The sequence below is a fragment of the Chanodichthys erythropterus genome, chromosome 7 (assembly GCF_024489055.1).
Source record: "Chanodichthys erythropterus isolate Z2021 chromosome 7, ASM2448905v1, whole genome shotgun sequence".
Taxonomy (NCBI): domain Eukaryota; kingdom Metazoa; phylum Chordata; class Actinopteri; order Cypriniformes; family Xenocyprididae; genus Chanodichthys; species Chanodichthys erythropterus.
The window spans coordinates 785,551-803,217 of record NC_090227.1 but is presented as its reverse complement, the minus strand read 5'-3'; the positions used below and the strand labels follow the sequence as shown (position 1 = coordinate 803,217).

Genomic DNA, 17,667 nt, shown 5'->3' with positions numbered 1-17,667 from the left:
AGCAACTTGTCTCCTCAGTCCCCAGACGTTTGCAGACTGTTATAAAAAGAAGAGGGGATGCCACACAGTGGTAAACATGGCCTTGTCCCAACTTTTTTGAGATGTGTTGATGCCATGAAATTTAAAATCAACTTATTATTCCCTTAAAATGATACGTTTTCTCAGTTTAAACATTTGATATGTCATCTATGTTGTATTCTGAATAAAATATTGAAATTTGAAACTTCCACATCATTATATTCTGTTTTTATTCACAATTTGTACAGTGTCCCAACTTTTTTGGAATTGGGTTTGTGTATACATATATATATATATATAATTAAAGGGATTGTTCACCCAAAAATGAAAATGTGATGTTTATCTGCTTACCCCCAGAGCATCCAAGAGGTGACTTTGTTTCTTCATTAGTACACACCTCACACACCGGATGCACAGGGCAGTTGGAGATAGTGGTGGTTATAGATATAAATACTGTTCGGTTTCTCGCACAAACCGATCGTTTTGTGTCTTAGGACGTCAATGTGTCGTCACGAGCCGCAGGGTTTAATTTGGATTTGTCTGTGCACTTTTTTTTTTTTTTTACTCTTATAAATTGTGTTCCCATTGACACGCATTATATGACTGACAGAAACATCAAATTTTCATAGTTTGGGTGAACTATCCCTTTAATATATGAATTAATATCCATGCAGATGCGATGCCATAACAAAAGACATCAAGTAAAAAGAGTTTGCTGTTTGTGTCTCCAGATACAAGCATTAATTGACAGAACTGAACACCTGCTTAAGTTAGACCCATAAACTTTATTTGTCAGAATCTCAAAAGCTCTACGTCCCCAAACAATACATTCAGTATATACATTTGATGGAGAGGAACTGTACAGATATGAAGAAAATGCACACAAACACATTTCAAACTCACTCTCTCTCTCTCTCTCTCACACACACACACACACACACACACACAGACAGACTCAGACCTCCTCAGGGACGGAGTGAAGTGTAAATGAATCTCATTCATCCTTCAGTCTTCCCATCTGTCCTCTGTTCTCCAGATCTCCAGCTCTTTTACTCATTTATTTTACACTTTCAAAATCTCCCGATGTTTTATTTCATAACGTCTCACTCATCTCTAATATGCCTGATCTCTTCAGAAATGTTACTTTAAAACTGAATGTTTACTGACCAATAATCTGTATTTTAAATAACGTTTTGGACACACTTTAAAACGCATAAATGTTACTGAACAGAAAAAGATTCATTCTCGAGTGAGTCGTTTGGGTGATTTCACACAAATCTTTCCTAACTAGGAACATGATCTACTAACATTTGACAACCAGAAAGTGTCTAATTTCTTCATTTAAAACGACATATCTGGTGTTTTACATCTTTTGTGAACTTTCTTTAAAATAAAGTCCACTTGGTTGATATTGTTGCGTAATGTGAGGATATTGTGGCTTAGTTGTCCAAATACTGCATCGATTGCTGTAGGAAGTCATTACAATCAGTCAGCATGATGAAACATCACCAAATCTTCTTTGTTTCTCTCTTTTCCACGTACATTCATCTCTTCTCCAGTGAAGATGTGATGACCGCTGCATGTTTCCACTGACAGACATTGACTCTCTGAAGTCTTCAGTGTGATTGAACAGTTAGAGATCGATGGGAAAATACATACACCAGTTAACAATGAGAGGCTATCAGGAGCGTTCAGTCTCACATTTCAGCACATTGGGGTTCAGAATCAATGCTGAGCACCTTTGATTTTCATGCAGATTTGCATCAATCCTTTTGCAATCTTGTAAAGGGATATTTCAGGGGAAAAAAAAAAAATGCTGGTGTCATTTCCTCATCTTCATGTCATTTCAAACATTTCTCTTACTTCTTGTGATGCAATTGATCTTGATATGCAATTTTTTGTGTTGTTTTCTTTGAGGTCACACCATTTGGGTAAGTATGATTTTTTTTTAATTATTTTTGAAAGATGTATATTTTTATTCATCAAGGACGCATTAAACTGATCAAAAGTGACAGTAAATGCATTTATAGCGTTACAAAAGATTTCTATTTCAAATAAATGCTGTTCTTTCTGACTTTCTATTCATTAAACAATCCTGAAAAATTTATAATAATCATAAATGTTTCTTGAGCAGCAGATCATCATATCAGAATGATTTCTGAAGGATCATGTGACACTGAAGACTGGAGTAATGATGCTGAAAATTCAGCTTTTGATCACAGGAATAAATTACACTTTACTATATATTCACAGAGAAAACAGCTGATTTACATTGTAATAAAATTTCACATTTGACTTAATTTTTCTGTATTTTTGATCAAATAAATGCAGCCTTGGTGAGCAGAAGAGACTCTTTGAAAAGCATTAAAAATCATACCGACCTCAAACACTTGAACAGTTGTGTATGTATAATATGTTGGTGACAAAATTCACTTTTAGCAGATGTAAGATTAGAATTATGCTGATATACTTTTTATGTATTTAATAATGGCTTAACTGAACTGTCCCTTTAAGGACAGAAAGATCACAAAAGGTGTCAGAAAAGAAATGATAAAGGAAAAAAGAAAAATTACAAAAAATAAAAGTCTTGGTTGTAGCACTGAAAACATCACAGAATGTAATCCAGTCACAAACGCTTTTCATCTGTACCACTGTGTATCATGGGTTAACAAAAACAACAACACAAAAGAAACTGGATGGGCAGATGAGGAACTGAATGACGGAGATGAGGAAAACCAGAGGTCAGAGGAAGGGTCAGGGCAGATCCGCCATCCGATTGGCTTAAATGCTCTAAACGGTTTCCATGGCAAACAGTCTTCCAATCAGAGTATCAGGGATCAAACGTAAGGTCAGATATATGAGCAACACACACACACACACTGGCCGAGAACATCAGCAATAGTATTATTTGTTTTTCTCCATAATAAATTACAGCCACAAAACATTCATTGAGAGCAGAACATCAGCTTGACATTCTCTACTTGTTTTCTCTTTTTAAACCATGCATTTACAGTATAAGGCATTAAGCAAACAACAGCATAGAGTGACTTTCCATAGAAATGAAGCTCAAACACTCCAACGGAACGGCTTTTGATTGCGTTCAACTAAAGAAGAAGCTATTCTTAAACCAAAAGGCAAAATTTGGTGGGAATTTGAGATTGCAGAACGGGAAGAGTCAAACCAATCGATATCTGCGACGTCACTGTACCTTATCGATCGGCGGATGGATGAATGAAATTGATTTTCTGAGGTAGACAATACAGGCATTTCATTCTCCTTGGTCAAGATCATCCTAAACTCTGGTTCAGTATAAAGTGACTCTTTTTTGAATCTTTAAATTAAAAGGTCCGTTTTCATGCTTCAGAAAAACACACACACACACACACACACACACACACACACACCTACTGCAGGCAGTAAATCAAGTGTACTACATTATCTGCATAGCGGCCCTGTCCAAGTACACTTAAATGGCACCATCCATCTCTTCTCCTCCACAGAGTCTTGTTATTACTGATTTTAAGGGACTAAATGAAATCAATTACTCTCTTCACATCTGTGGGTCTAACTGGAGAATGGCAGAATGCTCTATTTCAGTCTTCTGCGTTTCTGTATTTTTCTGAAAATGTTCAAGTTCAACGAATGATTTTCCATCAAACCCAACTGACTTTGTATGTTGAGACAACAATATCTTCACAGAAAGTCTAGACGAGGAGGTCTGGGTAATTAAAAGCATGATTCAGTGTCTTTGTTCTGTGGAAGCTTGTTTCTGCCATGAAATCAAAAATCAAAGGTAATTGCAACTTTTTATCTCACAATTTTTTTCTCAGAATTGCGATATAAACTCACAATTGTGATATAAAATTAGAATCGTGATATAAAGTCAGAATTCAAGATATAAAGTCAGAATTACAAGTTATAAAGTCAGAATTGCAAGATATAAAGTCAGAATTACGATTTATAACGTCAGAATTGAGTTGTAAAGTCAGAATTTAGTTATAAAGTCAGAATTGTGAGATATAAAGTCAGAATTACGATTTGTAAAATTAGAATTCAAGATATAAAGTCAGAATTGCGATATAAAGTCAGAATTACGATTTATAACGTCAGAATTGAGTTATGAAGTCAGAATTGTGTTACAAAGTCAGAATTACAAATTATAAAGTCAGAATAGTGAGATATAAAGTCAGAATAGTGAGATATAAAGTCAGAATTGCAAGTTATAAAGTCAGAATTGTGTGATATAAAGTCAGAATTGCAAGTTATAAAGTCAGAATTGTGTGATATAAAGTCAGAATTGCAAGTTATAAAGTCAGAATTGTGTGATATAAAGTCAGAATTGTGTAATATAAAGTCAGAATTGTGTGATATAAAGTCAGAATTGTAATATAAAGTCAGAATTGAGTTGTAAAGTCAGAATTACGATTTATAAAATCAGAATTGCGAGACAAAGTCAGAATTACGATTTATAAAATCAGAATTACAAGATATAAAGTCAGAATTGTGATTTATAACATCAGAATGGAGTTGTAAAGTCAGAAATGTGTTATAAAGTCAGAATTACGAATTATAAAGTCAGAATTACGATTTATAATGTCAGAATTGAGTTGTAAAGTCAGAATTACTAGTTATAATGTCAGAATTGCGAGATATAAAGTCAGAATTACGATTTATAACGTCAGAATTGAGCTATAAAGTCAAAATTGTGTTATAAAGTCAGAATTGTGTGATATAAAGTCAGAATTATGATTTATAAAGTCAGAATTGTGAGTTATTTGATGTGTTTATATATTTGTTAGGGACAATGCATGTTAATGAACATGTGTAAAAATATAAATGTAAACAAGCTGAATTATAGCAACATTGTTAATTTACATCTGCAGTCCCAGGCAGAATATAAAGTCAGAATTATGAGATATAAACTCGCAATTCTTAGAAAAGACGTCTGTTTTCCCTCACAATTGGACATTATAACACGCAATTATATCACCCATTTCTGACTTTTATCTCACAATTTTGTCTTTTTTCAAAATTCAGAGAAAAAAAGTCAAAATTGCGAGGTTATATCTTGCAATTCTGACTTTATAATGCAACTGAGAGTTTAATCTCACAATTCTGAGGAAAAAAAAGTCAGAATTGTGAGATAAAAAGTCACAATTACCTTTTTTATTTTGTGGCGGAACAAGTTTCCATATTGTTCACTTCCAGTTATAGGAACGGTGACGTTTCGATGCTCCAGAAAGCCGATGACTCTTGTGTGATAAACATCCAAATGTGAAAGTCAGATCGACGGAGTTAAAGTTTCTGTACAGCGGAGGATGATGCCGATTCATAAAGTGTGGGTGCAGGTCTAAGACTAAAGATCCTCTTATGGGAGCAAAAACAGGTCTGGAATCACAAAGAAGGCATTTCCGAGTACGTAACGCTGTTTTCCTCTGTACGGTCGAGGAATCTCCCTTTTTGCCTTTGGGATCTCAGTAGCACTTCAGTTCCTTGATGGTCTTGTAAACGCTGAATAAACACGCTCATCTGCAGCGTTTATCAACGTCTGCTTCATCTGCCCTGCCACTATAGTGTCCGTATGGCCACGGGGTACAGCAGGGACATGTGCTCGGCTCCTTTGATGGGCAGTTTGCGACTGGAGTAGAAGTGGATGATCTCGGGAACGCTGTCGAACAGGCAGCTGTTCTGACCCAGTATGTACTTATTGTCTTTGGTCCGGGACAGCTTCATATGCATGAAACCCTGACTGCTCCTGGAGAGAGAGAGAGAGACGGGACAGAAGGCAGACGTTATTGAAAGATAATAAAGGTAGAAAGCCAGACAGAGAGAGAGGGAAGTTAATGGCAAGAGGGGAAGAAAACAACATGTGATTAGTTGTCAGACAGCAGCGCTCTCATGATACACGGTCGGTTCATTGGCAAACGCGTCACGTGTAGCAGCGAGATGTAGGGCTGGACACCCGCGAGCTTTAATGAACGCGGCCGCAGAGCCTCTTAAATGCTGTCGGGTTTCACAGGGGCGCTGAATGCAAAGCAAATTAGAAGCCAAGGACGGAGAGAAGCTGCACATCCCGAGGAAAACGTGCTCTGTGATATTCTGAGGTGTGAATAAAATGTTGCTTTGGTGGCTATGTGCTGTTTATTAGTAATGACGATTTTTACTTGTACTAAGAGAGTCGAGGCAGTTCTAATGCCGAGTATTAGAGTTAATCATATATAGTGACCAGAATGTCAAATTGAGGCTTTTAACTCAAGTGACCACTTTGCACCTGCCCAAAATACACTGGAAATGCTCAGGAAATCAGCAATAAATAATATACATTCAGTGCATTCAAGGCCTGCTCTAAATAAATTTGTTCTAAATGTAAAAGAATATCAGAGTTTTTCTGACAGCCAATCAGAATTCATCTTGAATCTCAAGCATTTAAAGCGACAGACGACAAACTGAAGCGCTTATAATAAACAGAACGATATCGTGCGCTGGTGTGACGCTGATACAGTTATGGTTATAGTTATCAGTTTAGTTATTTGACGTCAATTTTTACAATGCAGATTGTGTCAAAGCAGCTTTACAGTGATAACTGGTAAATAATTTTGGGCTGCACAACTAATAAATTGAATAATAAAATGAATCTTAAAAGATTAGATCACTTCAGAATGAAAATTTCCTGATAATTTATCATCCAACATGTTCATGTCTTTCTTTCTTCAGTGGAAAAGAAATGAAGGTTTTTGAGGAAAACATTCCAGGATTCTTCTCCATATAGTGGACTTCACTGGGATTCAACGGGTTGAAGGTCCAAATGTCAGTTTCAGTGCAGCTTCAAAGAGCTCTACATGATCCCAGACGAGGAATAAGAGTCTCATCTAGAGAAACCATCGGACATTTTCTAAAAAAACAAGAACATTATATATGTTTTTAACCACAAATGCTCGTCTTGCACTGCTCTGTGATGCTCCACGCATTACAAAATCACGCTGGATGTAGGCGGAAGTAAAGCAGTAGAGCAAAAAACTCCATCTCATTTTATCCTCCGACTTCAAAATTGTCTGACATCGTTGTTTTACCTTTTTTTGTAAAGTCTGTTTGACTTAGTCTTTGAACGTTCGCTTTGCAAACACTGGATCGGTACTTCCTCCTACGTCACGCGGGACCTTTCCAACATGATTACGTCATGCGTGGAGCATCACAGAGCAGTGCAAGATGAGCATTTGTGGTTAAAAAGTATATTTATTTTAGAAAATGACTGGTTTCTCTCGATGAGACTTTTATTCCTCGTCTGGGATCATGTAGAGCTCTTTGAAGCTGCACTGAAACTGACATTTGGACCTTCAACCCGTTGAACCCCAGTGAAGTCCACTATATGGGGAATGTTTTCCTCAAAAACCTTAATTTCTTTTCCACTGAAGAAATAAAGACATGAACATCTTGGATGACATGGAGGTGAATAAATTATCAGGACATTTTAATTCTGAAGTGAACTAATCCTTTATACTTTTTTATTATTGCTATGTATTTTATATAGATCTTAGGAGAGTGTTCCCCTCTATAAATAAGAAACCATTCAGCTGTAAACTTCAGTCAGTGACAGTGATGTTTAATCACTAGTTAACCGGTAGAAAAGAGGATGAACAAACTAAAGGAAATTCTTTGGCATTTAGCAGATGCTCTTCAGCTAATAACACTTGCTTCACATTAATTGCTGTCAGTGAAGCAACGGCTACTTGACTCTGAACCTGCAGTCTGTGTCTCTGCAGCTTTATTCTCAGAAAGAGTCCAGTCCATCTTAAATGAGGCCGGTCCACAGCTCACTTATCACTTAATTGCATTTGTAAAGACTGCGATCTCGCTGGTGCCGGGCGATGAAAAGCGAAAGATAACATAGCGAACAGTAAATGCCTAAGGTGATGTTGAATTTAGCCTAATAATTTACTGCACAATGCATACGTGTGAGTTGGTGTTTCTCATCCAAGGGGATTGACAAGCTGTGAGATTTACTTTATGTAAATGAGAGGCAAGACCTGGTGGTCCAGCAGGAAGCAAGAACATCCTTCAATCAGAGTAATTATCTTTGCGATCATTAAATATAAATCAACTCCTCCACCCATCTTAGTTTAGGACTCCCATTGCTCTCGGGCTGATTATCTGCCTGTCATTACCCGACTCTTCATCATCATTAGAAGAGATGAGAAAACATTTGAGCCGCCACGGACCCCGAGAGCCCCTTCAGCGCAGATACACAGAAGACACTGCTAAAAGCATCTAAAAGCCCCTGCCGAAGCGTTCGTCATCAATCCCTCATCCGTCCACACAGACAGAGGCCTGAGGAGATGCCTGGATCCTCGCCATTCTATAGCATTTGATTTTATCATATCGGCGACATTAACAAAACAGAGCGGGTCTTTCAGGCGTTACAGAAGAGACACCACCGCCTTTGTGCCGTTATCACTGCATACTTAACCATTTTTTTTTTTCCTTTTAATCCAAGGATTCATTTCGCTTTATAGATCTGAAAGGTTCACTGCGGTTCATGAAAATGGTGTGATATGATTCACAGAGCTGTGTGTGTGCAGTAACGGATTATATATGGGAATATATAGGCAGCGTTCGGCTCATTAACTGCATAAAGAGTCACGTCTCACCCACCGAACCGTAAGATTACACTTTTCAATTGTCCTTTGCTGCGGTTTCTTAAAAGCCGTCTTTAAAAAGGCTCTTCTGGGTTCAAAGCGAGTTAGGAACTATTGACAGAACCGCTGACATGCTGTCAATAACATAACTACAGAAAATGATTTCAACTTTGCAGTCAGTTTGAAGAAACTAATATGTTTTCACATTCATGCACTTACAATTCCAAAGGGTTTAAAAGCAGAAATGTGTAGAAATGTGTGTATATATACACACACACACACACACACACACTATATTGCCAAAAGTGTATATATATATATATATATATATATATATATAGTGTATATAAGTGTATACATCCTATTCTTAATCTGTAGAGTTTAATATGGAGTTGGTCCACCCTTTGCACCTATAACAGCCTCGACTCTTCTGGGAAGGCTTTCCACAAGGTTTAGGAGTGTGTTTATGGGAATTTTTGACCATTCTTCTAGAAGCGCATTTGTGAGGTCAGGCACTGATGTTGGCGAGAAGGTCTGGCTCACAGTCTCCGCTCTAATTCATCCCAAAGCTGTTCGATCGGGTTGAGGTCAGGACTCTGTGGACCTTGTTTTGTGCACTGGTGTGCAGACATGCAGGAAGGGGCAATCCCCAAACTGTTCCCACAAAGTTAGGAGCATAAAATTGTCCAAAATGTTTTGGTATGCTGAAACATTAAGAGTTCCTTTCACTGGAACTAAGGGTTCAAGCCCAACCCCTGAAAAACAGCCCCACAGCATAATCCGCCTCCACCAAACTTTACACCTGACACAATGCAGTCAGGCAAGTACCGTTCTCCTGGCAATCGCTAAACCCAGACTCATCCATCAGATTTCCAGACAGAGAAGCGTGATTGGTCACTCCAGAGAACACGTCTCTGCTCTAGAGTCCAGTGGCGGCGTGCTTTACACCACTGCATCCGACGCTCTGCATTGCACTTGGTGATGTAAAGGTGATGATACACGGATACAAACCTTTTGAGCAATGTTGCCGAGCAACGTTGCTTGGGCACGTTCCCACTGAGAACGAGCAACAAATATATATATATATATATATATGGATACGTTAGATCGGTCGTGGGCAATTTTTTGAGATCCTCCAATCAGAATGTTAGCAGGCGATCACGTGATTGGTTCAGAGATTTCAGAAACAAACAAGATGGCGGCCTCTCAGCGGCAGTGGAGCGGAGAAAAGGGGTGTGAACTTATATCTTTTTACGCTAGTAACAGGGAATTTACCTCATATAATGCTTAAAATAGCAACAACTGTCCAATGTAATGCATGTAAACTGTAATTAAGCCATCGAATGTTTTCAGTTAAATACAAAAAAAGGCCCCATTTAACGTCTATAGTAGTGTAGGCTGTAGGGCGTATGGCACATGAATGTAGCTTTTGACGCGGGTTCGAATCCGCCTTTTTCTGTAAAGCTGCTTTGAAATGATATGTATCGTGAAAAGCGCTATACAAATAAATTTGAATTGAATTGAATTTGAATTGTCGAACTCGCTCTTCTCAAAAATCAAAAATCAGATCGGAAAAGCATTTATTTTTAATTAAAATGAAGAAAATATTTGAAAAGTTGAAATAAAGTGCCTAACAAGTGTTTATAATAAAGTATTTATTGGTTTGGCAATAGATTTGCTCCTCTCTGATTAGTTGCTGCCAACTGTCCGTTGCCCTGTGTCTCATCAGGTTGCCCGTTGACGGCGACATTGCTCAAAAAGTTGCCCGTGTATCATCACCTAAAGGCTTGGATCAGCTGCTCGGCCATGGAAACCCATTCCATGAAGCTCTCTACACACTGTTCTTGAGCTAATCTGAAGGCCACATGAGGTTTGGAGGTCTGTAGCTATTGACTCTGCAGAAAGTTGGTGAGCCTCAGCATGCGCTGATCCCGCTCTGTGATTTTACGTGGCCTACCACTTCATGGCTGAGTTGCTGAAATTTCACGAATGGACTTATTGCACAGGTGGCAACCTATCACGCTTGGATTCACTGAGCTCCTGAGACCGACCCATTCTTCCACAAATGTTTGTAGAAGCAGTCTGCATGCCTAGTGTTTGATTTTATACACCTGTGGCCATGGAAGTGATTGAACTTACAATACTTTTGGCAATTATATAATATAACAGCATTTCCAACATTACTTGTATTTCACCCAGAACATTTCTTTAAAATACAGCCTTTATTAACGTACAGAGCAAAACCTCAGATGTTAATTAAACCTGAGAAGATTGATGTGATAGAAAGGTAACTTGATAACCTGCTGGTGATTTTACTGTACATGAGATGAGCAGAAGCTGCAGATGAGAGCTCAGTTTTATAATGTGTGTTTAAATTACAAGCCCAAAGAGTGCACTTCAGCGGAGACCCGTTCTCCATCTCCTCACACGGCTCGCGGTCCTGGTGAGGATGCACATTAGTGCGCCGTTAATTCATAAACTTTTACTCTCCCTCCATTCAGAGGAGATTTATTTCACTCCCTTCAGCCATTTTCTGTCTTCCTCCATCCATAAAGCAGGGCAGCACTAAAGCCTCTTTGCCTTTAAAGATCTTTAAGAGACTGGACTCATTCATATCACTTATGCTCTGAGCCACAAATCTGATTAGACAATCGCTCTGCTCCATGTGAGCGGCGCACCTAGACTGCATTTAAAGTGTTGCTATTGTGCTATGCTTCTGTTTTGAGTCTCCTAACACGTTCACATTCATCCAAGGTCAAAAAAACACTTTAATTCTCTCATAATATCCACTGCAGCATCAGCTCTTTTCTCTCAATGTCTGAAACGCTTCCATCAAGGATTCGGTTTCTCTAAACCCCGCCTTTCTGAGAGCTGCTCTGCTCTGATTGGTCAGAAACCAAACACTTCAGTTTCAGTTCAGAATCGATTCTTTCTTTTAGGAGACAAAAACTCCATTTAGCTGCACTTTGATCTCTGAAACAGAGCTTTTACAGTCACAAACAGACATATTAGACACTACATGAAAGATAATATCTGAAATAAGCATAAAAGTAAAAACTTTGATATCATTCAATACAAGAAGCATCAATAAAGGCAGTTCAACCTACTTAAAATATATTATATTTGTAAAATACCCCATATTTGTGTGTGGTTTAGAAGATTAATAGATGAAGCAAATGTTTAATAAAGCAATCAAAGAGAGGTTTCATCATAAACTAGTTGAAGTCCTGATCAGTGATGCCGCACACAGGCAGCAGCGCTTCATAGTGGCATTAATATTTCAGCAGACTCCGACACGGATCGTTTGCATGTAAGAGTCTCTGTGTTTAAAAGCAGAGGTTTCTACATGCTGTCAGGTCTGGTTTAGCACAACACCAGAGAGGGAATCGTGATACAGCAGCAGTAACCCTGCACACCATGACATCTCGCTCTTCTTCTCTGTTCATACCTGCTCTCATGGTCCTCAACAAATGATCCGGCTCAACATGTGATTCACTGGGTGTTACAGAAATGTTCCAGGTTAAATTCAAGTTAAACTCTATTCACAGCTGATGATTAGCAGGGAAGGATTTAGGAGTTACGTTTAGATTTCACCACTGAAATCATCATATATATGACAGTACAGCTCAAATAACACATTTATGTATTAAAATATTCATCTAACACACAACGAAACAGGGTTGTGCACCATTTAGAATCAAAATGAGAATGCTTTTTAAATTCCAGCTAAATTTTAGCTGAATTCATTCATTAATTTAATTTTATTTAATCATTTCATTCATTCATATATTTATGCATTATTTGTTTAATTTATTCATTTATTTGTTCATGTATTTATATATTCATGTATTGTTCATTCATTCATTCATATATTTATGTATTATCTGTTTATTGTATTAATTTAGTCATTCATTTTACTTATTAATTTATATATTTATGTAATCATTAATTCATATATATTTAATAATTCATTTTATTCATTCATTTATAGTTATGTATTAGTTCATTCATTCATATATTTTTATGTATTATTTGTTCATGTATTTATATATTCATATATTGTTCATTCATTCATATTTATTTATATATTCATGTATGTATTCATTTATTCATCAATTCTACTTATTAATTTATTGACATTTATGTATTCATTCATTCAGTCATATTTATTTGTTCATTCATTCATATTTAATCATTTATTTTATTCACTCATTTATTTATAGTTATCATGTATTCATTCATTCATTCATATATTCAAGTATTCATTCATTCATTCATTCACTCATTTTATTCATACATTTATAGTCATTTTTTATTTATAGTCTTTTATATATTCATTCATTCATATATTTATGCATTATTTGTTTAATTCATTCATTTATTTGTTTATGTATTTATATATTCATGTATTGTTCATTCATTCATATATTTATGTATTATCTGTTTATTGTATTTAGTCATTCATTTTACTTATTAATTTATTTATATATTTATGTAATCATTCATTCATATATATTTAATAATTTATTGTATTCATTCATTTATAGTTATGTATTTGTTTATTCATTAATATATTTATGTATGTATTATTTGTTTAATTTATTCATTTATTTGTTCATGTATTTATATATTCATATATTGTTCATTCATTCATATTTATTTATATATTCATGTATTTGTTTATTGTATTCATTTATTTATCAACTCTACTTATTCATTAATTTATTTACATATTTATGTATTAATTCATCCAGTCATATTTATTTATTAATTTGTTCATATTTAATCATTTATTTTATTCACTCATTTATTTTTAGTTATTATGTATTCATTCATTCATATATTCAAGTATTTATTCATTCATTCACTAATTTTATTCATACATTTATAGTCATTTATAGTCTTTTATATATTAATTCATTCATTCATTCATTCATTCATTCATTCATTTATTGATATATTCAATTAATCATTCATTCACTAATTTTATTCATACATTTATAGTCATTTATAGTCTTTTATATATTAATTCATTCATTCATTCATTCATTTATTGATATATTCAAGTAATTATTCATTCATCCATTCATTCATTAATTTTATTCATTCATTTATAGTCTTTTATGTATTCATTCATTCATTTATTGATATATTCAAGTAATCATTCATTTTATTAATTTATGTATAGTCATTTATGTATTTATACATTCATTCATATTTATTTATGCATTGTATTTATTCATGTATTCATTCACTTGTTTATTTGTTTGTCTATTTCTTCATTCATTCATGTATTTATGTATGCATCCTTCCTTTTGTAGATTATGCTAGAGGTAACGCTGATTGAATTTCAATTAGATTTTCTTTTAATAGAAATTCAGTAAATTCATCTTATTGTAATTTCGATTCAGATTCACATTTATGAGTTAAAACGGAGTCAATTCCTCAGTGCTGAATTTTTCACAACACTGACAGAAGAAAAAACAGGACTATTTAGGCAACATTACAGCTCATCTGAGTGTAAAACACAACAAGTTCCTGAATGTCTCGCCGCACAAATCTCTGCTGGTTCTGTTCTAACCACAGGAACACACGCTGATAACCCCGAGAAGGTCTCCAGCGCGTGACTTCACTGACCTTCAGAGCGCACGAGTCTCTCTGAGCTGATGAGAGGAGACCGCTCTAAAGGTGAAGAAGTCACTTCACGCTCACACTGGCTTTGTAAAATGTCAGAGCGGAGCGATTCAATCACAGGTCCTTCCGCAGCGCTCCTTACATCCCGCTGCTCCCCTGAGCCTCGCCCGCCCAAAAGAGCCGCGGCCGCGTCAGTCTGCATTACCGCGTGCCGGGGCGCGTCAGCGTCTGAGGCGCGGTGAAAGGTTACGGTGTGAGGGACTGATGGAGGTCTGAGCGTGTGAAGGGTTAAGAGGTGACGGCGCTGGAGAAAATCACACGTCAGCACAGGATGACTTACACGAGATGAGCTCATGCTGACAAGAGGAAAAGATGCAGGAGAGATTTTTTTTTCTTTGGAATAAGTGACTTGTTTATTCTTGACTTTTCTGCTGATTTTATTGCAAGAGGACAAGAAGTGATGCGGGGAATAACAGATGCAAGATACTAATAAAACTACACAATCTGATGGAGCACACAAGTGTGTGTGTGTGTGTGTGTGTGTGTGTGTGTGTGTCGGTGAGACTCTTACTTGAGCGAGAGGGAGAAGTCGTTTTTACTGGTCTCACTGTTTCTCACCAGATAACTGGCCTCTTTACACAACCTCAGCAGAGACTCGGCGTCAGTCCGGCTAATTGCTCCGTGATACCAGCTGTGAACGAGAGACGTGTAAGAGAAAGAGCGTCACACTTATATAAACCACTGCGAATCAGACGTGTCGAACTCACAACTGGCTCTCCAGAGGCATGGAGGGGTCGATGCGCTCGCCCACGCTCGGGCCGCTCGGGTCCAGAGAGCTCATCTTGGTGTTGACCAGGCAGCCGCTGGAGTGTCGCTGAAGCGGGCGAGACTTCAGATCTTTGGTGGGAGACATCCGGGATTTTTCCACACCGTCAAACTGCACTGTAACAGGAGGAAAACGGCAAATATTATAACAGAGTGCAGTAGCAGCCCCAAACTTTTTCAGAGGCATTGGTTTTGGGGGTATTTTTCCGTTTATTTCTCTGATTGGGATTTTAATAAAGTCTCTGATAAAGCATTATAAGCCATGAACCAAACTAATCAGGAGAATCAATTCAATTCAAATGAGCTTTATTGGCATGAAATTTCAAAAACTGGTTTGAAATAGCACAATATTGACAAAGCAATAGACATATATGAAAAAACAAAAAAACAAAAAAAAAAACAATCATAACATCACAAAAATACAAAGGTACAAGACTGTGAACTTAATGGCTGTAGTGAGGGAGAGAACTACAATCCCATGAAGCATTGCAAACAGCATAACTGAATTAAAAATGATGACAAAATATAAACATATCAATTTAAAAATGAATATATTTCGCGTTTACTGCAGCAAATCAGCATATCAGAATGATTTCTGAAGGATCATGTGACACTGAAGACTGGAGTAAACGATGCTGGAAATTCAGCTTTGATCACAGGAATAAATTACACTTTACTGTATATTCACATAGAAAACAGTTATTTTAAATTGTAATAATATTTCACAATATTACTGTTTTTACTGTATTTTTAATTAAATAAATGTAGCCTTGGTGAGCAGACGAAACTTCTTTTAAAAACATTAAAAATCTTAGTGGTTCCACACTTTTGGACTGTACTGTGTGTGTATATATATACACATACATAGAGTACAGTCCAAAAGTTTGGAACCACTAAGATTTTTAATGAATATTTTTAATGTATATATATATATATATATATATATATATATATATATATATATATATATATATATATATATATATACACACACACACACACACACACACACACATATTTAAGTATTTTGAGAGCATAAGGAGACTTAGTTACATAATTTGCTTCATGGGAGTGGGTGGAGCTAAAGAACTATTTCTGCATAGCATCATGGGTAATGTAGTTTTTCACCACAAATTCCACTGAAATATTGTCATATATAATATTTTAAATGAATTAATAATTTTATGAATAATAATAATAATAATATATTATATATATATATATATATATATATATATATTCCATTTTTTATTTCTCTTTTCTGTTTCTGTACTTGTAATAATTATTTGAGAGGTCCAACTAAAATCCACAGGTGTCCTGTAACTCCTCTAGCATGTCACAGTTCTCCAGAAATAGTTTTTGAAGAAAATTCCCAGCATGACATTGTAAGACCAGCAATCCATACGTTGAGCTTTGTGTTTTATTGAGCAGAAACTCCCTCCTGGCCGTAACTCAATCGAATGAAGTATATGTGCGCGCCTGAGGGATTGAAGCTCATCCTCCATGTAATGCGAGGAGCTTCAGACGAGACGGACACTTCATAAAACATCTCAACTGAAACCCGTGACCGCAGGTCTCTCGCCTACCGCTGTGCAATCAAACACAACACACAGACATGCAACAAGAAGGGAACACAATGAGAGTGGAAACATGTCTGTAGCAGGTTTTGGCAGGACTGACCGACCGACGGCATCATTTCATCTGTGCAGAATCTAAACACAGAGACATGGGACAGATGCAGACAGGAGCCTGAACAAACACTGTTATCTGTGAGAGCTCTGGACCGATGCTGCTTCACACCACTGAACAAACACTGCAGGTCTGAGACGCCATTTAAAGCACACATTATATCTGGCCATTTAAACATTTCAGTCAATAACCATCTCTGCCGTGTCAATGAGATTTCAATACTGAGTAGTGAAATAAATTACAATTATAAAAATTACCATTATAAGAAATAAAAATGATTTCAATTAAAACTACATTTTAAATATTTTTAAAATGTCACACCCCTAATATACCCTAATTTAAAAGTAAACAGTCAGTAATAAAATAAGGTTTTTCAGGTAGGTCAACTGCAATCAAATGTAAAATAACACTGCATACATTAAACATCGATTAATCCTTATTAAAGTTACACAAGTTATTCAGTCAATAGCAGTGAGTGAATTTCTCGTTGTCCTTTGTTGTTTGATTAACATTAAAAACACAGACAGCAGCATGATCATTAGGATGCTGTCACTTTAAGACATAATGCACAGATCTAATATACTGTTAGCCTACATACTGTACACATGTGTTTATGTTCATTTAAGACATGACTGACTACTGAATTTTCAAGAAGATGACAAATAGCTCAATTTAGTATTTGTGTGCAGTCTGAGATGAGCGCTTCGGAGGTTTTAAGCTTCCAACACAGTGTGCGAGTAATGAATTGAGTTCTCTTTCACGTCTTCTTCAGCTTCAATATTTAAATTGAAAAAGCTTAAACTTCCGTGATGATGCAACACTGGCCCGTCAACTGTTCACATTTGTTCACGTTCATGTTCTCACAACA

General features: G+C 36.3%; 1 protein-coding gene across 4 annotated transcripts in view; it reads right to left on the bottom strand.

Annotated features, from left to right (window-relative positions):
* The window catches only part of zgc:158464 (uncharacterized protein LOC791139 homolog), a 143,897-nt gene that overhangs the window by 2,838 nt on the left and 123,392 nt on the right, over nt 1-17,667 (bottom strand). For 3 of the 4 annotated variants that reach the window (XM_067389567.1, XM_067389568.1, XM_067389569.1), the window contains 3 exons: nt 15,053-15,227; nt 14,857-14,976; nt 45-5,773 (listed from right to left, as the gene is read on the bottom strand). In XM_067389567.1, coding sequence (XP_067245668.1) covers nt 5,587-5,773; nt 14,857-14,976; nt 15,053-15,227 — 482 coding nt within the window. In that variant the 3' untranslated portion in view covers nt 45-5,586. Of the gene's footprint in view, nt 1-44; nt 5,774-14,856; nt 14,977-15,052; nt 15,228-17,667 lie in introns of those variants that run through there. The other variant, XR_010895462.1, reaches the window with a different exon arrangement.